We start from the raw sequence: 24,811 nt of genomic DNA, 5'->3' as shown, positions 1-24,811 counted from the left end.
TCACATAGCACCCATTTTATGAGAGCACCTATGACACTCCCTGAAAACTCCCAAAGTGCTCACTGACCTAAAAAGTTTGATGAACAAATCTATCAGTAACAATGTCTTTAACTTTTATTTTTTTTCAAAAAACCTCAAGTTCTTTCCATCCCGTTTATGAAGAAAATTGCAATGTATATTTATTGTTACCCATCTGCACTGGCCAAGTTCAGTAGGTACAGCTATTCCCAGCATGGAGAGGACCATACTTTCACCTGCCTGCTATGTAGCTTTCAAAGATGAGGAACCTGTCAGAAAACAAAAGATATGGTAGCCCTAATTTAGCATTACAAACATGGTTGAATATATAGGGGTTCGAACCTAGACTTTTAAGGACATAGTTCAAATCCCTTTGCCTGGATGGATGGATCTGTCATCGGTTTTGCTTTCTCATATTCATTTAAAAAAGAAAAGAAAAAAAAAAGCTGAAGTTCTTTCCATTTCTCTTATGAAGGAATTTGTGAAGTTTGGGAAGTTCTTATCAAAACTTGAAGCAAATGAAATTCTCAGCCATCCCTACTTTGGAGAAACTTGTCCAACTGGAGTTTCTAGTTGCCTCTTGATAAGCGAATTTCTGACATATGAAGCCATCAGTTTTCATAACAATGCTCTGGAGGAATGGGTCCCACCTTCCATCACTTATACCATTGGATGTTCTGGGATCCAGTTAGTCCTATTCCTTCTTTTGTTTTTTTAGGCTTATAAAAGGATCAGCTGCTTTGTAGGTGGCACTCCATAGTTCTATGGAGGCACAATCTGAATTTGAACTCTCAAGTTCACTGAGGGCTAGTCTCTTGGGCCATAAACCCACCAAACATGAGTTCAAAGATTGCTGGTTTAGAAAGGCCATTACCTTTACACCAACAAACTGGTTCTAAACTTTTTTCCAGACGTTTTATGTCCTGGAGCTGAGCACCAAATGGCACCTGTCCCACTTGCTAGGGCCAACACTTTAAAATGGCTTGCAGCACCATTCAGACATAATTCCCTGCCTTCAAATGTCCCCCTAAATTCCACTGCCTGAAGCAGCCTGCTTCACCTTACTGCATGGCAGGGCCAGCCCTGCCTGTCATGCCCATAAAAAACAAAGCGATACCAAGGAGTGTAATATAAAACACTGGAGAGGGAAGAGTTAATAACCTTGAAACCTGAAAATGCAAAATCCTGACATTTCTCCCTGGGACCAGCAGGGGGTGCTGTTACTAGTTTGAGGTTGTTGGATTCCTGCTAGGCGTGACCTCGGAAAAATCCTGACAATGGGGCCTGGCTTTGATTACAAGAATTCGGGATTTTTTTCCCCTTTTCCTTTCTAAGAGTCACCCCCCAGCCTGACAAACATTTTAAAATGTTAAGAGTAGGGGATAAGTTTGAAAAGCAAACATTTCCCCCCAAAGAAATTTATAGTTCAAATTTACACCAAGTTCACACTAACTGGAGCAATCCAGGTTTCTACTGAGACTTCAGCATTCTCTTTGTAATCCATTAGTCACTTCCCTTGAAGAGTCAGCCTTTATAGGCAGCAGGATAAAATAAGCCCAGATGTGTGTGTAATGTTAGAACCTCTCATATGTACCTGCAAATTACTGTGTGTGTTTCTTTAAAAAAAATATCCACCCTAGAAAGTAGAGAGAGAAAAACTGAACAGCGGGTGAATGGGATGACCTAAAGAAAATCGGATTGGGGTTCTCATGCTAATCAGTATGTTTAATGATGGCTTTTCTTCATAACTGCTTGTCTGTCTTTGTCTTCAGGACTGTGATTATGCCAATCTCCTCTGAGTTCGAGCCAGACATCGTCTTGGTATCAGCTGGCTTTGATGCTGTGGAAGGCCATGACCCTCCTCTAGGCGGGTACAAAGTGACAGCTAAATGTACGTACACATTTTCAAAAATCTTTCTTCACCCTACCCCTGAGGCTATTCTAGGAAGGGCCGAATTTGGCCTGATCATTTATCTTTCTGGTCTAATCAGCAAGGTGCAAAGGTAGCAAACAGGTGGACAGATAGCTTGATATGACCGATGCCAACCCATAGAATGTATGGAACAATGAGAACATAACAAATGTTCCGGCTCTTGCAGCATCGCAAAGTTCTTGTTTTGAAGGAAATCTTGATTTGCCTCCCCCCCCCCTTTTTTTGAGGCCTGCATTAGGGAACATTGCAAAGATATCGGGTTGGATCCAGATTTATGCTGGATCAACTGTGCTGACAGATGTAAACTTCCCTGCCCCCTTGTTCCCATGGCAGCCCCTCCAGCCCTCTGAAAATTCTACACAGTGAGTCAGGAAATCCTGCAGAATGGGGTGAGCTGTGGGGGAGGGGGAACCGCCAAAATCTGGAGGAGGGACCTTCCATGAGCAGAGGCCCCTTCTTCTTGCAGAAGGCATATCCTGGATCCAACTCATTGTCTGTTGTCAACTGCTAGGAGTTGAGTTAACTAAGAAGTGCGCAGTTAATACCCCATCCCTACATCAGAGCCACCCATTCTACTTAAATTTTACTAAAATTCCCTACAGCCCTTTATAAGATTATTTTGTTTTGTCATATTACATAAAAAGCAGTGGGTATGTGCCATAGTCAACCGTGTACAGTGAACATGTGATAGGACGACCTTCCATCAACCTACATATCTTCAGAACGTTGTATGCAAAGCCCCTATTGGTGTACAAGTGTTGTATGCGTAGGCTTTGTCTGTGTGACTTGGAACGTTGCTTCTTGCAGGTGAAAGCCTACATGCATATCGTTTGTGTCCACATAGGTTCTACTCATCCATTACACTGGATGTGCATAGGTTGGAGTATGGTTTGTTTACCTTTACTAGGGTAGCCACTTAATGCACCACCAAGAGGAAATGCATCACCAAAAAGAGGACAGAAGAGGACACAAATGTATGTGCACAGACAAACATTTAGAAATCATGACTATAATTTAAACAGAAATGCAGTACATCTCACCATACTGACGATGACTGTGGACAGGTGACCTATGTGCCTGCTCAGTCTCCTGCCCAGGTGCTTAGTGCTGATGGGCAACGTGAAGGCCCCTGCTAGTTTCTCTTCTTATGGTTCTTTCACTTTAAACCAGACTTGGACAGCCCTTCTCATAGAAGACACCTTCAAATAGGTGTCTGGAGGAGGACAAATAGCCACCTTGCCCTTCACCCAATCATGGGACTCAGTCAGCTGTCCACATAGAGCCATGTTCCAAGTTGTGGGGGGAATGTAATATTCTAATAGGGAGGAATAACTGTTCCTGGGCAGTTCCACTTTAGACCCCTGTAGGATGATCACATATCTGAATACTTCCTCGTGTCAAAATCCCCTGCATATAAAAACATGGAAATGAAGCCTTGTATGTCAGGGAGAAGGTCAGGTTCAACCTCTCCTTGAAATGCTAGCTTTTTACAGATTTTTAACATAATGGACTTTTGAAATATGTGATTCTTCATGTTAGTCTAAAGTGATACAGTTCAGGAATGGCTATAATGCGTGATATTAAGAATAAACTAAGAACAGCATAAGATATATAAACAACCCACCTCCTTTCTTCCTCATTCTTGGCTGCGCCATTTCAGACATCCAATAGTCCTGTGGTGATAATAGCATTTTATTTGCTTGCTAGAGATTTGGGCCAGAGATTCTGAGTATTCTCCTTTGATCACTGCTTCCTGTGAAATGCATCTTAGCAAAGCTCCACATTAGTAAAACAATAGCAGTTTAAACTGAATGAAGATCTGGACCAAAAATCAGAGGAACTAAAGTAGAACCATTCTGCAAGAGGAATCATCATTTAGTTGTTATCGGTTTCACATGTTCTTTTTTCATATTAGCTTTAATTTACTGTCAATGTGCCTGTTCAAAATGCATGAGTAACTCTGTTTGGTCACAAACATCTTGGTGCCCCAATGGCAAGAGTCCTAAAGGAGGGCCTCTGAAGTAGAGCAAGCTCACATCGTTTATATGAAACTCCTTCATGACATCTCCCACTATATATCTCCCTATACTCAGCTTACAAATTCATTCCTGATTGGAACATTCACAGTATCCTCTTCTATCTAAATAGAATATTATCCTCTTGAGAAATGCACTTTTTGGAGGAGTTGGGAGAAGCAGAGGTGAGAGAAAACCATAACATATATATCCCATAGCTCCAATCCAGTCTAGGGATGGACGAAAGTCCCTTACCTGGTCCCACAGCTTTTTTCGGGGGGGGGGAGGCGCTCTGTTTCTCCCCCCGAAATTCTTGGCGGGTGGGGAGGCACCCCGTCCCTCTCCGCCAAAATTCTGGCCGGGGGGAAGGCACCCCATCCCTCCCCGCCTAAATTCTGGCCGGGGGGGAGCGCCTCGCCTCTCCAGCCGCAAAAGAAAAAAGTAAAGTAAAAAAACCCAACAACACGTGATAGGCTACGTAAATCTTTACGTAGCCTATCACGGCTGACTTTGGGGGGGAAAAAAGCGCGTACGCAAATGGCGGCACCCATGGGCGCCGCCATTTGCGTTCCTTATTTTGGCACGGGTAGTCTACGTAAAGATTTACGTAGACTACGACGAAAATAAGGGCAACGCTATTTGCGTTGCCCTTATTTTCGCTGTAGTCTACATAAATCTTTACGTAGACTACCCGTGCCAAAATAAGGAACGCAAATGGCGGCGCCCATGGGCGCCGCCATTTGCATACTTGCTTTCCCCCCCCCCCAAAGTCAGCCGTGATAGGCTACGTAAAGATTTACGTAGCCTATCATGGTTTTTTGGAAAATCTAGCTGTGATAGGCTACGTAAATCTTTATGCAGCCTATCACTTTTTTTTTTACTTGGAAATGGCGGTGGCGGCAGCCGGTCGGAAGACCGGCTGCTGCCGCTGCCGAACCGCCGCCGGGACCCGCCGCCGCGAGGGACACTCGCACGAGGTAAGTCCCATCCCGGGGGGGGGCAGGGGGGTGTCGGAGAATTTCTCCACCAATTTTGGGGGGCCAAATGCGTTGGCATTCGGCCTCCCGGAGATTCGTGGAGAAATTCTCCGACATCCCTAATCCAGTCACACCTAAATTCTGTGGAAATGATTGGAACTTAATATTAGTCTCAGCTGATTTAACCTATTGGTTTGAATAGGACTTGGGTGCAACGGGGGCAGCAATCCTATGGCCGCTAGTCAGTGGCTAGATGGCCATAGGTTATCTGGTTTTAGGGGTACCGACCTTCCCCCTCTTCCATGCTGCCTCGCGGGCAGCACAGAACAACCCTGCGCTCTGCGCTCTGAAGAGGAGCACAGAGCGGCCAAAAGAGGGCATTCCGGGGAGCATTCCAGGGCGAGGAGGGTGGAAATGCCAGTATGACACATCCTGTGTGTCATCCGGCAGCCTCCTGCCCCACTCCGCCTTCCAGCAGCTAGACAGCCGAAATTGCAGGGCAGAAGAAATGTGGAGAGAACGATCACCTGCCCTGCATTGGATAGGTGGTCGCCTCTGATTTCAGAGGCAGCAGGCTATCCCCATAGGATTGCGTCCTAATTTTCTCTGGACCAAGGACAATGTTTTTTATAATTAAAAAACCCCACAGTTAAACTTGAGATTAGTATTATGCACTACAAGGAAGTACCATCAAACTGACCATCAAAATTCTAGCTTTTTGCCATCTTATTTATAGGGAAATGTCAAAACTGTTAGGAACGCAACATTTTCATAATTCAGCCCAATGATTCTGCTTTGATTTAATAAATACTTTGTTTCAATGGGACAGTTTCTAAGCAAGTATTTGAGAGAGAGAGAGAGAGAGAGAGAGAGAGAATATGACAGATTATAAGAGACATCTCTCTCTCTCTCTCTCTCTCTCTCTCTCTCTCTCTCACACACACACACACACACACACACACTCATATATGAATGCAATCAACAATCTTCATTTCAGCATAGTACATAAACTGCATCATCTGTACTTCTTCAGATATTATATTGAATTTTAGTGTAGCACCCCATAAAAGAGTCCTCCCAAAGGCCTCAAATTAAGACCATACATACTGACTTTGATCTTCATACACCACAATTGTTGAAATCAATGGGAATGTTTTGTGGAGCTCAAGATCCATATATTCCCCTTTGCTATATTATAGCCTTACTCAATAATTTCAGTATTTTCTTTCTATTGCTAAAGTGTTTTTATATTATATTATATCTTTATAATGCAACTGATAATATCGGTATAGCTTACAATGTATGATTCATAATAGTGATATAAAGAGATAAACGAGAGAGTAGGAGGAGAGTTATTTCAAGAGTAATATTAAAGATCAGTGTGTTAGTAGCCAATCACATCAATCCAGCAGTATGCCAAGGAGTAGGTGCTCTAATATACACAAAGAGCTCCTCCACTCATTCACTTCAGTGGATAGAAAAAGTTATGCCTATGCATCCCATTGCACGTTCAGCTTTTTCACTGTAGAACTGGAAGGAAGAGTCTGGTTGTGCAGGAACTCCAAGGATAGGGTTCTTATGGGGGCACTACAGAGGACATGGTTGAGACGTTCTGAATTTGTGTTTTACAGTTTCATCTCTAAAAATTCTGTTAAAAAACATATTCTCGTGTCATAAAACTATTTACTTATTATAGGGATGCAGTTGCGGTCCTATGTTAAGGGTCAGTTGGATGAATCGCATTCTGCCATTATAGCCACCTGGGGGGGTGGATGAGATGCTACAACTATACCCTTTCTAAATATGATGATGATGGTGACAATGATGATGAAGATGATGATAATAATAATAATAATGTTATATCTATCCATTTATTGATCATCCTCCAAGGAACTCAGGGTAGAATACATGATTCCTCCCTTTTATCCTCACAAAAATCCTATAATGTAGGCTAAGAGCTAGCAATTGGTCCACTGTTACCCCCCAGAAGCATTGTGACTGAGCAGGTATTTGAACCCAACTCTTCCACATCTGAGCCCAGTACTCTAGCCACACAATCTGTATGCAGATCAAAAACAAAACAAAACCCAAAGACATGTTCATTATAAATTTTTGGATCTATTGCATCCATGAGAAATAATTGGCTCTACTTAGTTATTTGGAATAAAGGGCTTCTTCTCTGCAACACTTACCTCCATGCAAAATATTTTCACTGTGATCCAGCCCAGATTAATCACTTTTCATTCCATATTGATTTAAGTGGGAAATTTAAGCATGTGCTTAAATGTCTCCCATTGAAGTCCATGGGACTTAAAAAATGCTTAACCTTGGCTGGAGTGTGCCCTTTGTATTTGCTTTATCATAAAACTCTCAGGAAGAAAAATGTTATCCTTAAAGTTCTTGATACCACTTTATCACTCAAGGTAGTAACAGGGCCATTAAATTGTAATTATCTCAAAGACGGTAAACAGTCAAGTGTCAAGCAAAACACTGGATGTTTGGAGGGGCTTCTGCCTTCCATGAAAAGGCTGAACTTAGTTGACTTACTAGAACTTGGTGCTTGCTTTTTCTTTGTTATCTCAAAGAAAATATTTGGCACCATTGGGCAAAGTGGAATGATAATTAGCGGTAAGAAAAGAAGGCACATCATTCAGTGTGACATTGGATATCTGTTTATTGCAGTGTCCAATTAGAGAAGCCACTAATGTGTACAGTGTGGTATGATAAAATAATTTTCATCTATATGCAGTGCTGGACATCTATGCTGGACTTACATCCCTATGCATTTTTTAAAGTAGAAGTTACATTATGAATCTAGTTTTCAAAGGATTTTTGTTGAAATGAAGTATTACCCCAGGATATCTTTTGCCTGGCTCATATAATGACAGGGTGTGTGTGTATGGGGGGGGGGTCAGGGGGAGGAAGCACCGGTAACCATGCTGAACCATTAGAAAAAAATCCAGAATCTCCCATCAGGCTAGGGATGCTGGAGAAATGGAAAACAGATTGAAATGAGTTCAGATTTCTATGAATCCAACCTGTGGATTCCTCAGCAGACCAGCTTTTTCTGGGTCACCCAGATTCTGCAGACTTGCAGATAATTTTTTTTTTTTTTTACTTTTGGGAGGAATTTGTGCAAATTTGCAATTGAACTAAAGTGCTTTAGCACTAATATGCATTAGTGCAAGTGCATACACTTCTAATGTGCATTAACACTAATGCGTACTTGCTCAAGTGGACCAAAATACTCGTACATTCCTACCCCCCCCTCGAGATTCCATCAGTGAGCAGATGACAGAATGAAAGATGCCTGACAATCTGCAAAACACAGACAGAACGGATTTAACAGAATCCATACATCCCTAAGTCAGGTACCGTTTAGTTGGGCCTAATACCATTATTCGGCCCAACTAAAATGTCACCAATAGTGAAAAAGCTTTAGAGTTTAAATTCTTCCATCAAGCAGGAAGTTAAACAAAATGGGACAGGGGGAGAAAAATCTGAGAGTGGTGTAGTTGCTCCCCAGGTTCAGATTAATCTCAAGCTGTAATGTAGGGGAAGTTAGCAGACGTGACTGCATTAGCTTCTCAAGGTATAACTGTAAGACAGATTCTAAAAGGCATCCATGGCTATTGAGACAAAAAAGCAAAAAAATGGATGAGAATATAAAATCCAGCAGTGACTTGGTTCTGTCTCAGGCCCTAATTGGAACACACAGGAACACCCTTTAGAAGAAAAGAACAATAATAAAGAGCAACAGGGTAGGCTTTATATTTGCAAAACTCTCTCTCTCTCTCTCTCTCTGTGTGTGTGTGTGTGTGTATGTATGGGTGGTGCACTGAGTAAAAAAAACTCATGGGAAAATAGTAATGATGACTTGACAATATGAATATGTGTATCTGCTGTTTTTACTTCTCATGGGAGTCATTGCAGATCATTGCTTTATACTCAGTCACCAAGAGAGAGAGAGGCAGGCAGGCAGGAGATATGCCTATCATAGGTTAGGAAATTCTGTCAAAATATCAAAGCAACAGTGGTGTGACCCCAGAAGGTTTATTTTGGGGGTGACAAAAAGGAGCGAAAAGTAGGTCTTGAATGGGAGACAAACATTATCTTTCACAGCGAGTTCTTAGGTGGGGACAGGGGATGCCGATTGTGTTTGCTTGTTTGCTCAGCAGCTGCATTTCAAGCTGTGGCAAGCTGTTGGTGCTTTCAAAAGTGCATGCTGAGCAGAGGAGTGGGAGGCAAAGGAAAGACACCGTTTTTCACAGAGCTGACATACCCACCGTTTTCCCCCTGTATGTGTGAGAGGAGATGAGAAGAAAGGAAAGCTATAATAATTCTCTCTCTCTCTCTTTCTCTCTCTCTCTCTCTCTCTCATGCATTATCTGGTTCTGGTTCTTTCTTTCTTTCTTTCTCTCTCTCTCTCACTCACTCTTTCTCTTCCTTCTTTGCATTTTCTTTCTTTCTTTTAAGAAAATGGCACTGCGAACACCCTAATTTGATAAGGAGCTTATTTCTAAGACCTTCATATCCTTATTACTTGAGGCTGAATTGAGTAGCAAGGATGTGAGGTTCTTTCCATAGACCTTTATGGGTGCTCTTCAAATAAATAGCCAGTTACGGTATTTATTTATGGTGGGTAGTCCTGAACCCAGCAGGGAGTTGGCAGATATTAGCTAGAGCTCATGGTTCCCTGCTGAACTGTTAACTGTTCCACAGGATTGTTACCTCAAATATTTTACAAAACAAACACCTCTTATCAGTGGCAATGTTCTCACACTAGCCCCTTGGCCATGGATTTCAAAAGCTAAGCACAGGGAAGAGGCAATAACCCTTAATCTGACAGAGACCATTCTGGCAAGGGCAGACTAGCCAGGAGTCTGTAAAGTCTGCCGTGGTGTGTTTAAGTACATGAGGTGATTAGAGACCATCTGTTTCATGGTCTGTAAGTTCATCTTTCCTACATTCCCCTCTGGAGGTGTATACTTCATTCTGAGGGACTGTTAACATTCAGGATCCTTCATTAGTCCACTGATATATTCTCTTTATCTCAAGTGATTGCCCAGGTTTAAATTAAACAAACAAAACAAGTATGTATTATTACTTCTGAAACTATTATGAAGTAGAGTATGGGGGCAATTGAAAGAGAATCGGGAGCATTTCTGTGATGGCCTCTTTTTTTAATTGCAACAGCAGTTTTAGAAATCTTTCGCAAATATATTGTGCATTATAAGCAATGAGCGTGCTTTGTCAAGGATAAAAAAACTGATGGTAATTTTACTTTGTGGCAGGCAGAGCAATCCTAATGCCCAGTTCTGTTGGCTTGGGGTGGTGGTGTTAGGATCAGGCAACAAGCCCCTCCACTCGTGGAGAGGAGCTCCTCCATTAGTGGGGCCTCATCTGTCCCAGAGGCCAAAGTTACAGCTGCAGAATGCTCCACAGACTCTATAGCCACTAAGCCTATCAAATCCACAGAAGTTATAATCACGTAAATAAAACTTTTGGCATGACTGGTTAGTTTTTACTCAAGAGAGTAAGAATTTTGGTTAATCTACTGATGGTGGTGTCCCTGCCTGCACTAGGCCCAAAAATAGGGAATAGGAGCAGAGGTGGCTTTTGTACACTGCATAATTCTCCCTATTGCTTTTAGTGGGGGAGACTTTAAAAAAAAGATCCACCAGGCTAAAAAACCCAATAAAACTGCCCCCTCTTCCCACTTTCCCACTTCACTCCCCCCCTACACACACATTTAGGATGGCTCTCTTAGTCTTCACTAATGAGTGACCTGAAGTGCAATAAAAATGAAGTACACTAAAACAAAAATACACTTCTACTGAAATATATTTCTCCCCTAGGGGAGAAAGCTCTTCATCCCTAAACCTCCAAAAATTTTAACATGTGGCCACCAACCCTATGAAATCCTCAGAAGTTACAATAGCTCAAATAGAACGTTTGTCATCACTAGTTAGTATTTACTCAAGAGAGTAAGGATTTTTGTTAAAGACCCATTGGCTTATAACTACTATTGTGCCCACATAATATTTCTTATGATTGTATGCATTTTAAAGCAGCCTTCAAATTAAATGCGAGTGGATGCTCCCCTTAGAAAACCCAGTTAGCCTTTCAGTGTTACATATTCAGATCGTTTTATTTCTAATTACATAGCTAAGGGTCATCATTCCACAGATCCTAGCCTCTCAAAAGATGAATTGGCTTTCTAAAGAAATTGACCATGAAGCTAATCACACACACATTCTTTAGATATGCGGACAACTGCTCCAAACTGTATATTCCAAATGCTCCTTGGAATGAATTCGTGTCAAGAACATAGAGAGTGATTTGAGCCATTCATACATACAAGCTGCACCTTATCTCACTAGTACAGTTTCACACTGGGAATTGTTTCCAGCTAGATATGGCTGTATCCATGGACACAGCCAGAGTCACATCTTGCACTCTCCACATAAATGCCTCTGTGGAGACAGTTGGGGCACATTGCATGAAGACGTTTATCGTCTGTCTCAAGCAGGTCATAAATACTTCAACAGCAAAGGGATTAACTAGTTTTCGGCCACAATCCGAGGTTGATCTCTATGGGCAAAACACATCATCTAACTCAGTGTTGGATTGTAGCTAGCCTTAGTTATTTATTATAAATATGTCATAGTTATATTCTGCAACCCTTAGGCTTACAACTACTCTGTGGAGTAGGTTACGCTAAGACACAGTGACATGGACTGGAATGGATGGATGGATTATATTAGGGAATGGATGGATCAGTCTATTTCCTGTTCATGCCAGTTTTGCATGTGTTCATTCATAAGTCCATTTTATCCCTTTTCAATCATTTCATTTAAAAAGCATGAAAAAAATCACATTATTTTCAATATTTTTCACAAAATATGAATTTTACCCTAAAATATGCATTTTGTATGCATTTTACCCTAAAATACACAATTATATATGCATTTTTGTACACTGCTTGATTGAGCTGAGAACTGTACTGCAAATTTGGAGGCATGCAAAAAATAAATGGTAGCTTTTCCAATCCACATATTGGTCTGGAAAGTGTGAATCAGTTTGCTTAAAAATATGGGCTGAACAAAATCCTTGAGCATCCCTACTATATCTTCACTGTCCCTATTTACCAGACCCAGCTCCTGTTTCTGGTAGCTGTGCCAGGTAAATCACTGGCTCTTCTTTAGTGGCGCTACCAGGGTTTGGGGCTCCACGATCTGAGAGAGCCTCCAAATGAGACCCTGAAGGAGACAGGTCCCCTCAGAGTAAGCAGTGCCTCCAGTCTTCTTCATCCCTATTTTCCCTATTTGCAGAAAATTAAAATGGTAGCAGCTGCCCAGTGCTGGTCAGAGTGCTGTCTGCCGCTCTCACTGCTTTCCGGGACTCACCCACATAGGATGGGTGGGAGTACTGGAGTTGGAGGGAGCACACCAGCCCCTTCAGACCTGGAGCCAATCATAGAATCATAGAATAATAGGGTTGGAAGGGGCCTGTAAGACAGATTGAACCCTAGAATCATAGAATCATAGAACAGTAGGGTTGGAAGGGGCCTACAAGACCATCAAGTCCAACCCCCTGCTCAGTGCAAGAATCCAAGTCAGAGCATCCCTGACAGATGGCTGTCCAGCCTCGTCTTGAATGCCTCCAGTATGGGAGAGCCCACCACCTCCCTAGGTAATTGGTTCTATTGTCGTATTGTTCTAACAGTCAGGAAGTTTCTCCTGAAGTTCAGCCAGAATCTGGCTTCCTGTCACTTGAGCCCATTATTCTGTGTCTTGTGTTCTGGGATGATTGAGAAGAGATCCTGGCCTTCCTCTCTGTGACAACAACCTTTCAAGTACTTGAAGAGCTGTTTATATTATAGTTCTGGTGACCCCATCTCAAAATTAAGAGTGGTGTTACATAGATAAATATTGGCAGGGAAAGTTCTGCCTCATCCCAACCTCATTATGAGCTATCCCAGATTTGGGGGGTGGGGTGACTAGGGCCAAAGAGGAACTCATGCCTTCATTAGCAACCCACATTTTGATAGGGATGTCCGAATTTTATGAAATCCATCCTGTGTGCATTTTGTGGATTGTGTGATGTTGTTTGTCCTGGTGTCCGTTCACAGATGGATTCATTATTTTCCCATTATGTGGAAAAGTCCACAGATAATTCCGTAAGAGGGTTCACAACAAGTTACGTAATTTATGTTAGCATGTAACATTTAGTGTACTGTCCCCCATTCCATGTAAGTTTTCCCCGCATATATTTTCCAGGATGGTGTATGTCTCAGCAGAAATGTGTGTATTTTCCTATGAATAAATTTGCATAAATTTCAGGAAAGTAAAAAAAAAAGAAAAGTTCCAAAAGTCCACAGACTCCGTGCCACCTGAGGAGGCTGGTCCGCAGCAGATTCCACAGGTCGGATTCTTAGAAATCTGAACTCATTTTAGTCCAGCCCGAATTTCTCCAGCATCCCTACATTTTGAGAAACCTGGATATAAAGGTTCACAGCTTTTTATTCATCAGTCATAATCATTTACTAGGAAGTAAGGGCCTGAATCCAAATGTGTCATTGCCACATTGAGTGACCCAAGAAGGCTCTTGGATGTGCCTGGTGGCTACTTGTGGGGGCATAGGGCAGTATCCTACTGTGCCCGTGCACTAGCGCTAATCACATTGTGCTAACACAAACCAATGCTTGTGCAGTGTACGTAGCACTTGGTAGGGCAACAGGGGCAAATGGTGATTTGCCACTGAAATTTGCCACTGCCACCAAAATGGCAGCAAATTGCCACTTTCCCCCATTTCCCTAGCAAGCACTAGTTATGTCACACATGCATTGGTTTACGCTTGCTGGCTGGGGCACAACTAGATGCTACCCTCAGATTTATGTATTTATTACATTATACCATCCATTAGCTGAAGCTCTCTAGTGGCCACCCAGTGTATGTGTTTAACACTTCTAAATGTACTGGCTTGGGCAAGAATCACTCAGCGGACGGACATTGTTTGTGGTGACACACTCATGACAAGCATAATTAATAGACCAGCTCTCACACCCATTGACTAGAACTATGAGCTTCGAGTCCCCATCTTAAATTAAATTCTGCTGTACAGACAGTGATGTCGGGACCGGAAGTGCATCCCTTTAGGCAGGTCGAATGATGCCAGCAGCTCAAAGGTAACACCAATTTCTTTCTTCAGATCAAAGGAGCACAGCAGAAAAGCCAAAGAACAACAAAACCTGCCAACTGTGGAAAGCCAACTAGGGCAGGTTTTGTTGTTCTTTCTGGGTTGAGAGGGAGAGGAAAAGAAATGTTCCCCCTGCGGCAAATTATCTTGGCTTTTTGTGCATTTCTGACAATATTTTGGACTATAAATCAGGAAATGAAGCGCTATAAATAGGGACTTTCAAGCATGGCCTTGGAACAAACTAACATGTAACGTAAGCACAAAAAGCCAGTGTGCCAGCCTGGATTCCTAATTCAAGTTCTAAGTGGGATACATATATTTTTAGAAGTGGCTTTATATATTCAGCCCCTGATTTGGCTTTCATTAAAAAAAAAAGCCTTTATTTAATGAATTAAAGTAGTGTGTGTGTGTGTGTGTTTACTTTTTGTCTTTAGGGAATTGTAAATTATCTATGCTTGTGATCTGTCTTGCACTTCCCTGTCCTGCAGTCAGACAGGCACCATGTTGATACTACAGCATCAGAACTGGCTTCACTGTAGGGTTGTTCCAGTTTAAATAGGCACCAACTTTTGACAGTGGAGGCAATAGGGGAGGCGGAGAATTCCACCATGGACTCCAATGTCTCCAGATCTTTAGAATCTGCCCCCCCCTCAGGAGTCTGTGGAGGAACGGACCATTCCCCCCTGCCACCCCATGAACTTCGTCCCGGACGGACCCTACCTGGCACCGGCTGGGTCCAGGTCTGTCCACTGAGTCCTTGCGTCTGCTGCCAGTGTGTGGATGCAAATGTCATCCGGCGTAGCTGATGGCATTTGCGTCCCTGGTCTTTTTGTGATAGGCTATGTAAATATTTATGTAGCCTATCACAAAAGGACCAGGGATGCAAATGGCATCTTCTACACTGGACGCCATTTGTGTCTGCACACTGGCAGGACAGTGGACGGAAGTCCGGCTGTGGATGAACCCAGCTGGTGGCTTCATGGACTCGCCGCAGAGCGGAGCCAGCCAGGAAGCCTTCCGGGGGGAGGAACAGATCACACCCCCCCCGTGGACCTCCCAGGCAGATCAGTGAGTGGAGTTCATACACCCCTAGGAGGCAACAACATTTTCCACTGGTTGTTGTGCTATCACTCACATTTCACCTCAAGGCTGCTTCAGATTTTCATCTGTCAGGCCTGCTGGTTAGAGATTAATTGCATTTCAGGAAAAAAAAACCTCAAACAAATTCTCCTGATTTTTTTTTTTTTTACATCGTCTAATAGCAAATAGAGGTGATGAGTGGCAACAAAAACAGAGGCAAACAGGGCCACTGAGAAATGAGGGTGATATTGGCCTGCTCAGGGGAACCCTGAGATTTGCAGAAATGCGAAAAAAAATATAGTGCAAGGGGGCAACTGCCCCCCAACGACCTCCCAAAAGGTCAATGAGGACTGAGCATGCTCTGGAGCCATGGAAGGCTGAGCCTCAGTTGGAAAAGAAAAAAAATGAAAAATGCGGGGAGGGCATTGTGGAACACCTTGCTTGAACTTCTTAACCAGGGGTCCCTAACCTTTGGGGTTGGTGGGCACATTTTGAATTTTGTGAGTGTTGTGGGCACTCTCACAAAATAGCTGCCAGGGGCTTTCCCATCCATAAAATGTTTGTTGTAGTGGGCATGGCCAGTCACAAAACACTAACTTCCCAGAAGGCAAACTGGTGAGACTAAAAGAAATGTAACTTGTGCATGAAACTAATTACAAGACAGGGGCAGAGTCTAAGCTCCAAAACACAAAACCACTCTTTTGAATCCAAATTAAGATGGCGTTGGAGGGCAGCATTCACTTTGCAGCATACCAGCCTCCCAGTTAAAAAAAACACAAAAAATAATTTAAAACAACTTAGGAAGGAAATGCAATAAAAATCAGGGGGAGCAGGGAACCTGGTGGGCACTACGTTGGAGACCTCAGATTTAGCTTATAGTATCTTGGGTAAAGCCATGGGCTGGTTGGCTGGAGCTCTGAACAGGAATGCTCATGCTAGGAGGTAAAGATGTGCTGTAACATGCTATTGCAAGTTCCACTGGTTTATATCCTATTTCTGAACTTCAGGCCAAACAGAAGAGGGACTTTACTAATGGTAACCCCTGCCATTGCAGAAAAACAGCAACGGAGTCAATCCCAAATGGGTTGGCTAGGCACTGCTTGCTGAGTACTGATACGTGGTAGGTTGGTTTAGATGCAGCAGTTTACATTCATCTCAAGCCCTGCCCAAGGGTAACAACAGTAGCTGCATTTGCCTTGGAATTAGGGATGGCGGAGAATTCCGCCATGGATTTCAGTGAGGCTGAATGCACTGGCATTCAGCCCCCCGAAACCCGTGGCGGAACAGCCTCCCACCCCCCCCTCATGGAATAGCCCTGGAACGAAACTTACCTGGGGCTCCGGTGGCAGTGGCGGCTCCGGCGGCGGCGGCTGGTCTTTCAACCAGCTGCCACGGCCTCCATTTGCGTTCTGCTCTTTGCCGTGATAAGCTACGTAAGTATTTACGTAGCCTATCACGGCAAGCTAAAAACAACAACAACAGCGTATGCAAATGGCGGTGGCTATGGTGGCTGACATTTGCGTTCCCTTTTTTTTGCTGTTTTAGCCTACGTAAATATTTACGTAAGCTATTACGGCGAAAAGAAAGGGGAACACAAATAGCGTAGTGGGCGCTATTTGCGTTCTCCCCCCCCCTGCTGTAATAGCTTACGTAAATATTTATGTAGGCTAAAATGGCAAAAAAAAGGAACGCAAATGGCGCCCACTACGCTATTTGCGTCCCCCTTTTTTTCACCGTAATAGCCTACGCAAATATTTACGTAGGCTAAAACGGCTAAAAATAGGGAACGCAAATGGCGGCCGCTGTAGCCGCCGCCATTTGTGTACGCTGTTTTTTTTTTAGCTTGCCATGATAGGCTACGTAAATACTTACGTAGCCTATCACGGCAAAGAGCAGGACGCAAATGGTGGCTGGTACGGTGGCCGCCATTTGCGTCTGCAGCAGCCTGTCCACGGCCGGAACTCCGGCTGTGGCCAGCGGCTCTGTGGAGCCGCCATGGAGCGGAGCCGGCTGGGCAGGATTCCGGGGGGAGGAACAAATTGCCTCTCCCCCGTCGAGGATTTTGGGGGGAGGGATGGAGTGCCTCCCCCCCACGGCAGATGTCACCAGGTAAGTATTTCGTACATCCCTACTTGGAATGCCTGCTTGTTCTTTCCATACATTGTTCCTTGCTACTGCCCCAGCTGCTGGTGAACAGGTGTGCACTGTCAAGGGCTCCTTGGAGGACTCTCTCAGTCTAATCCAGTAGCCAAGTCCAGACACAGACAAAGGGATTCTTTTCAAAGCTTTATTCTTCTTTTATAACTTAATAACTCTACAGGTAGCAACTAGATCTGAGCAGCAGCATCCCTATGCCCTAAGTTGGAGCAGTTGGTCCCCATTTGAAAGGCAATTACTGGCAGACCCCTGAATATAAGGACTAGGGAGAATCCCTCCCCTTTTCCCTTGGATCCTCTGGGTGCAACCATTCTTTGAGCGCGAACCCTTTGGCGCCGCTCTCTGCGTCTGCGCCACGCCACCCAGTCTGCTATCTGTGCTGAGTCATTCGCTGGACTGCTTTCTAAACTAGGAATGTGGGTGGGAGGAATCTCCGTCAGCTGTTGGTCCTGGGAAAAAGGAGCGCGCTCCTCTCCCGAAGGAGTGACTGCTCTTCCTCAGCAGCAGAAGTACTCTGGGAATCTATGGGCTCAGTGTCCACCCTGACATGCACTCATTTCAGAATGAAGGAACAACAACAAAAATGAAGGGTTTAATAATGAAAATGGATAGAGCAAAGGGACTCTCACTCCTGCCCACTTTCCCGACTGCCCCCCCTTTGCACATCCCAACAGAGAAACAGGAGTTAGGGTGACAAAGGGAGGTAGGGAGTAAGAGTCAGGGGAGAAAGGGGAGGAAAAGAAGGGTACAATTCTGAACTCTGAATGAGAAAAACCTGTCCTTCGATAAAAGCCCCCTTGCCCTTCAGAAATAATGTTTTGCAGGAAGGGTTGATTCCCTACCCCTACACCTCCCCAGAGGCTCTGGGAACTAAAAATGCTTCCCCAAAACCAAAATAGCCATATGTAAATTAAGAGCACAAAAGCCCAGTTTTATGATTTGGGTTGCAGTTTAATTCCTTTCTATCTTTCTTGCCATTGTTTAAAAAACCAGTCGAAACATCAAAGGGAAATGGCATGTGTTCTAAATCAGGGCTCCAGTGCTAAAGTATGACAGCACAAAAATTAAAACTAAATAAATGTGCTGTTTTAGCTCTCATATTTTCCCCAAAATTGCTTCATATGAAATCTGTTCCTTTAAAGACATGGAAGTTAGTTGGCTGGTTGGTTGGTTGTTTTTTTTGCCTCTACATTCCTTTATTTGTTTGATCTTTACTTTACAAACTTTACCATGCTAGTGCTACAGTAAAAGACATTTCCCCTCTTCCCAAGAAATACAATAATAAAATGGGTAGTTGTCACAATATGTTTGAATACCTGATCCTGGCTGCTTGGCAGTTTCTCAGGCATTTGTGGAATAAAATGAAACATTTGTATTCAAAAGGGTGCCATAGCATGGCTTGATGGGCAAATATGAATGAAAAACAACAACAATCCAACCCTGTCGAGCAGTTCAATGATGATATTAAAAGCAATAATTGAAGTGTTTCACTGCCTTGCCCCAAGGATTACAACAAGGTGCATTTTCTGTAACCCACTTCAGTCCTTTCCCTACAGGTGCTTGCTCACCTGCGGTTGGCTAGGGCCATGTGATCCTCCTTATATAGTCCAATCATAGTATATTTTAGATCACCTTTCTCCAACCTGGTACCCTCCAGATGTTTTGGGTGACAACTGCCAGCATTCCTGATCATCGGCCATGCTGTCTGGGGCTGGTGGGAGTTGAAGTTCAACACAATTGCAGGGCGCCAAGTTGAGAGGAAGGCTGCACTAGACTGTTGCCCTAACCCATGCTTGCAAAAGCCAGAGGAAGGGGTGGACAACCATACCTTGATCACTTGCTGGGAAGAGGTAGACAGTGGGTTTCTCTGTTTTCCTTCTCCATTCCTTTCTTAACAAGTGATTGCTGCTGTTATGGCCATCAGCTCCTTCACTCATCATAGCTGGTGGAAGAAAGTGGGTGGCAATTAGTACTTGTAAGTACTCCCTGGCTTCTCCCTTTGCTTAGCTTTCTTCCTAACAGCTTGAAACCTCTAATAGCATGAGGCTATCTCTTGGTAGGGTCAACAGAAGTGCAACTGCAATATGTGTGCACACATGTACATACACATGCAGAGGTTTGTTTGTTTGGCTACCTCTCTGGTTCCCAGAGTTGGGGCTTGGGTGGAACTAGCTTGACCTTATAATATCAAGGAGGAGGGCGTTTCCCTAAAGTAAGTAGATTTATTGTCTACATATCAGATGTGAAATTGTTCTTCTTTAGCAGGAAATTCCAGTAAAATTCATACATATACCACTTTATATGTTCTGGGGCTGTGGCTTGAAATTAAACATAAGATCCAGGGTGTGGACAACTATTGTCTCTTGCATTTAGTGGGACCAACAGAGCAACTACAGCCTAATCTCATCCTGAGCATAGTCCCCCACCTCTTCAGTGCTGCGATAGTTCATGTCTTGCTAAAGCACTGGCATTGGTTATGCACTGGCTCATTATTTAAGTTAACCCATCATTTGTTTCTGTAGCTCTGTCCTCATTTGAAACAAGTAGATTCCTGGGTCTCAAATACAATCACAGCCTACATAGCATCTTCAAGATCACACCGAATATTTGCCTTCAGGTGTTTGGTGTGGGGACTAATGTTTCCTGGGTTGCAGTCCAGATTACCCAGACAAAATGTTGGGGGGCAGGAAGCAATGTAATCCTACTTGATGGAGTACAGTGGAATTATCTGGATGTGGAGTGAAGTTTGTTCTTTTCCATCCTGGCTGGGATCTTGCTTTCCTAAGACTCTTTTCCAATATTCCCAATATCCTTCAACAGCATGAAAGGGTTTCCAGTTTCCAGACTTCATGAAGTACAATTCAGAAGAGTTTCCTGTAGTTACTGCTGAACTTTCACCCCAAGGATTTATTTCTGGGCCATAGGCCACAGAGCTAAGCGATGGTCCATGTTAGCAGTCAGTTGCATAGCTTTTCTTTAGAAAGATGTGATACACCAGAAAGCAATTGGCACCCACCTATTAAGGATTCTGAGAGAGCTGAAGGCAACTTCGTAAAAAGATATCATAACCTCTTTCCCTTTATTTCTGTTCCAGTTGACAGCCTAGGTCAGCCTTCCCCAACCTGGTGCCCTCCAGGTGGCTTATACTACAGCTACCACCATTGCCAGCCAACATGTTCATTGGCCATGCTGGCTGGGGGCGATGGGAGTTCTAGTCCCATACATCTGGACAGCACCAGGGTGGGGAAGGCTGACCTAGGTCTACAAGTTTTGCTCAAAAAATACAATACAAAAAAATGGAAATTAATTATTTATTCACAAGCCCTTCATGATCCTTATAGGCTTATACAAGCTTTGTTTCTTATCCTTTCTACAGCCCTACACATGCATTTGGCATGTGCACATGCTCCCTGATCCCAAATATATTTCCTTGACCTAATGGCTCCCCCATGAAAATGCAGGAGTGTACCTGGAACTCTGTGACGAGAGCAAGGACTGTCCTATTCACTTCAATGTTTGGGAAAACCCTTAATGTTTATGATCCCAAACCCTGCTGGCATGAGCCTAGTATAAATGTATTACTGGGCCTCAAGTGAATGACTGAACTACTTTAAAAATGCCATTGACCACAGCTATGGACATTACACATTATAGAATAGCAGGAAAAAATGGAGATATGAGCATTCCACATATTGAAATGCATGGGCACTATATTTTGGTATAGAACCTATACTATAGATCAGGGGTTCCAAACTGTTTTGGGTCAGTGGTCACATTTGGAATGTTAAGAGCTTCACGGGTGCTCTCACAAAATGGCTGCCAAGGGGGGCATGCCAGTTCCCAAAATGGCTACCATGGGGTGTGTAGCTGGTCACAAAACATCAATTTCCCAGAAAGGAAATTGGTGAGACCCAGGTAAAACCCAGGCAATCCCCCCCTCCGACACACACACATACAAGGCCCAGGCAAAGCACCATTCTTTGCTCCTCACCCCCTCTAGACCCCCCAAGGCAATCCCTACCACCCGCAGCTGACTTTTCTCTTTCCTGGGTGGCTATGCATGCTGGGCTGCAGGCTGCAGCCACCCAACATTTCTGTTTTTTTAAGAATGCCTCTGGGGCCCATATGGGCCCCACAGGCAACTTGGAAAAAGAGATGGTGCAAGGGGCCAGCACTTCTTTTTGCAGTATTCCAGCCTCCCGTTTTTTTAAAAAATGTTTCTTACATTAAAATCTTTTTTTTGGGGGGGGGGGAAATCAGGAGGTGCAGGCAGGCAGCCTGATGGCACCAAGAGGTGTGCCCACAGACACCACGTAGGACACCCAAGCTAGATAGATCAAATACCTCAGCATGGCAGAGATGCGTGAATTCCCTTTGGTCACTACATCCGAAGCACAAACAGATATAGACGTCATTCAAAATCTGCTTTTTCCACTTCTTTGTACTATTTTAATATATAAAATGCAATTTGCTGATTTGGTGTGTGTGTGTGTGTGTGTATGTTGCTGGATTGCAGACTGGAAAGAAACCCCATGTGAACTCATTGTGCCCTTTTCTGGATGATGTCCAATGTGTGTAGGGCCAGGGTATTGGATATATCAAGTATTTTACTTCACACACTCACAGTATCTCTTTGGCTCAAGAATATACAATCTGTTACATTCATTGCCTTACTCATTCACTGACACATCAGAGATAGTTTATTCTTTTGCTGACACACCCTGAACAATTCCTATAAGCACTCTTCTTTGAATCGCCAATATCCACCCACATGTATTCACTTAGGAACTATATCAGGATAAGGGGAGCATTCCTTTGTGATGTTTGGATCTAAACACAGTTTGAAGTTTGGATGTGGAATGTAGGATTGTGTCTTACTCACAGAGTGAAACTATATATAGATATCCAGTATTAATACAGGGAGATTTGTTTTACCCACATGGAGTGATAAAGCTACTGTCAAAATTTTTATAGGTAGTTAATGCTCTAGGCTCAGCAGACAGTTTAATTCTGTTCACATTAGAAACTAAAACCTTGCTGTCAAATATGCTCTGCAAAATAAGATTGTTCTCGAAGTCCCCTGTGTATCTAAAAATGTAACATAGGAAATTCATTTATGCTATTTCTTGGGAAGACAGGTATGCTGAGCAACTCCCAAGTTCTTGGCATGCATAGTGTTTTCTAGACATGTATAGGTTTCATGGCATGGTCTGAAGGTCCATGAGGCATCAAACCTACTAGGTAGTCTTAGGCAAGGCACTACTTCTTCTCCTCACTTTTCCTCTTCGCAACCTCCAGTCTGTAACATGGGAGTAATAATACTTGCCTACCTTACCCTACAGTTGTAAGGATGGCTGAGGTAATGTATGTGAAGTGATATAAAACATTCCAAAAGCACTCTATGATGTCAAATATAATTGACCTGCTTTTACTGTAACATCATCTCCATTTTGTGGAGTAGAGAGAAGTACTTAAATGAAATTCTGGAGGTATAAATTTAAGCCTTGTTTTGGAAGTATGTGTTCTCTCCCCTTGCCCTCCAAGTATGTATACCCAGCATGCCTTAATAATCCCCATTCCAAATGATTTGGAGTTATCAAAGTTCAGCAGCCGCCCACAGCTTTAAGGCTGAACAAGACTTATGGTTTTCTTTGCCCTTTTATTGGTAAAAACCAGGTGGGAGATGCTTGGAGATCATGACTTACCCTTTGTCTCTTAGAGAAGACATGTTGATTTCTTCCTCTAAGAAACCACATTTCTAAGTTTGTTCCAATAATTCATCTTTTAACAGGAAAATGTTCTGGTTTAGGAAGGATTACTCAGAAACGTTTTGACAGTAAAGTTTCAGCAACTGCTAAATTGTTCATATTTCCTAAACACTCAGCCAGCCACTTGGGGATCTGCCTATGGTCTTCTGAAGCCCATGCTGATTGATAACAGGACTCTACCACACTCAGGATACTTGGGAAGTTCAAAGTGGTAGAGCCAGCTAAATCATCTGAATATCAACCGTAGTTTTAGGTGCCTTGAGGGGATCAGTAACTAGTAATTCAGTGATCAAAATCACTTCTCAGTACCTCCGGCTAGGCTCCAATGGACTATATAGCGTTGGCAAGAACTTCAAGTTTCATTTGACACGTCTTTGTAATAGAACGTAACAGAACGTTGCTCAAGATGTTTTATATGGAAATTGCAATTAATCACGAGGCTTTGAGGGGCCAAAACTCAATTTCAACACAGTTTCCTCTGTTTTGCTGAATCTCACCCATTACCTCTGCAATAAAAAATGACAGGCAGCGCATTTCTGGCTGATTATGCCATGTGTCAGGTGGATCTGGGAGGCATGAAGCCAAAAGGAAAGTGACTAACTACCAGAGATGTGCAGTAATCCCTCAGAAATGCACTGTGCTTCAGAGTCCCTCTGCTACTATGAAATGGAATTGATTAAACACAGCGGCCCACATCCAGAAGGTGCAGAGCACTTTTGACACTCAGTGGAAGCATAGGTGCTAATCAGTGCCAGGAGATTTAGCCTTATCCTCAAGGCCATTTACTAACAGAAAACTCATTCCTATTGTACTTATGTAGGCTTCAGAATGGTGGATTATTTATACATGGGATCCAGATGAGGTCAGCTGATTAGGATCTTCGCCTGGGGTTCAAGTGACTTTGGTTCAGTCTTTCAACCCACCACAAACGTTCAGTAGAATGCTACTAGGGAAATCTATTGAGTCAGATTGCACAACAGGAGCTCCTTTACCCAAATTGCTACTTAGTCAGAAGTTCAAGTGAGAAAGGGGCTGCTGAACATCCCATGCTTTTGAACATGGTTTTGAAAAGCTCCATTCATCAGAACTTTTCAGAAAAACCTGGCCTCTGAGTTACACACTTGCAACATAAATACTTGTTCCTGATATAGGTGGGTGTTCAAAAGGTAAACATTGGTATGCACTATTGTGGGGTGCTAGGATAATACAGTGACCCGGTTCACACATAATGACAACCCAGAGTATGGGCTGAGTATGGGTTGTTGAACCCTGGGTTGTCATTATGTGCCAACCCGGAACTATGGGTTAACTATGACCCAAATTGCACATAACCGCAGAAATTCCTGGGTTGTTCTTTGAACCAGGTCAGTGCCTTAACAACCACAAAGAAGATCAGCTAAAGCCAGCTGGAAAAGGAAGCCAGCCGAGAAGTCAGTGGAGCAGTTCCAACCCCCCAATATATACAACTGTGGCATAAAGGCTATGCATGTGAACATAAGAATATAAGAACAGCCAAATGCCTATCTAGTCCAGCATTCTATTCTAGCTGTGGGAAACCTACAAGTGGGACATGAGTGGAATAGCACCCTCCCACTCATATTCCCCAGCAACTGGTGTATGTAGGTATACTGCCTCTGATACTAGAGATAGCATATAGCCACC

The 24,811-nt window shown here is 43.3% G+C and overlaps 1 protein-coding gene across 1 annotated transcript in view; it reads left to right on the top strand.

The window, feature by feature from the left end:
- Window positions 1–24,811, top strand: part of LOC146344932 (histone deacetylase 9-like) — a 284,959-nt gene that overhangs the window by 125,034 nt on the left and 135,114 nt on the right. Inside the window, exon 10 of the mRNA XM_084859825.1 lies at window positions 1,791–1,909. Within this exon, the coding sequence (XP_084715951.1) occupies window positions 1,791–1,909 (119 nt within the window). The remainder of the gene's footprint in view (window positions 1–1,790; window positions 1,910–24,811) is intronic.

The sequence above is a fragment of the Heloderma suspectum genome, chromosome 5 (genome assembly GCF_057233095.1).
Source record: "Heloderma suspectum isolate Gila_16-S chromosome 5, 16-S_ref, whole genome shotgun sequence".
NCBI lineage: Eukaryota > Metazoa > Chordata > Lepidosauria > Squamata > Helodermatidae > Heloderma > Heloderma suspectum.
The sequence above is the reverse complement of the archived record's forward strand: the minus strand, read 5'-3'. Positions and strand labels throughout refer to the sequence as shown.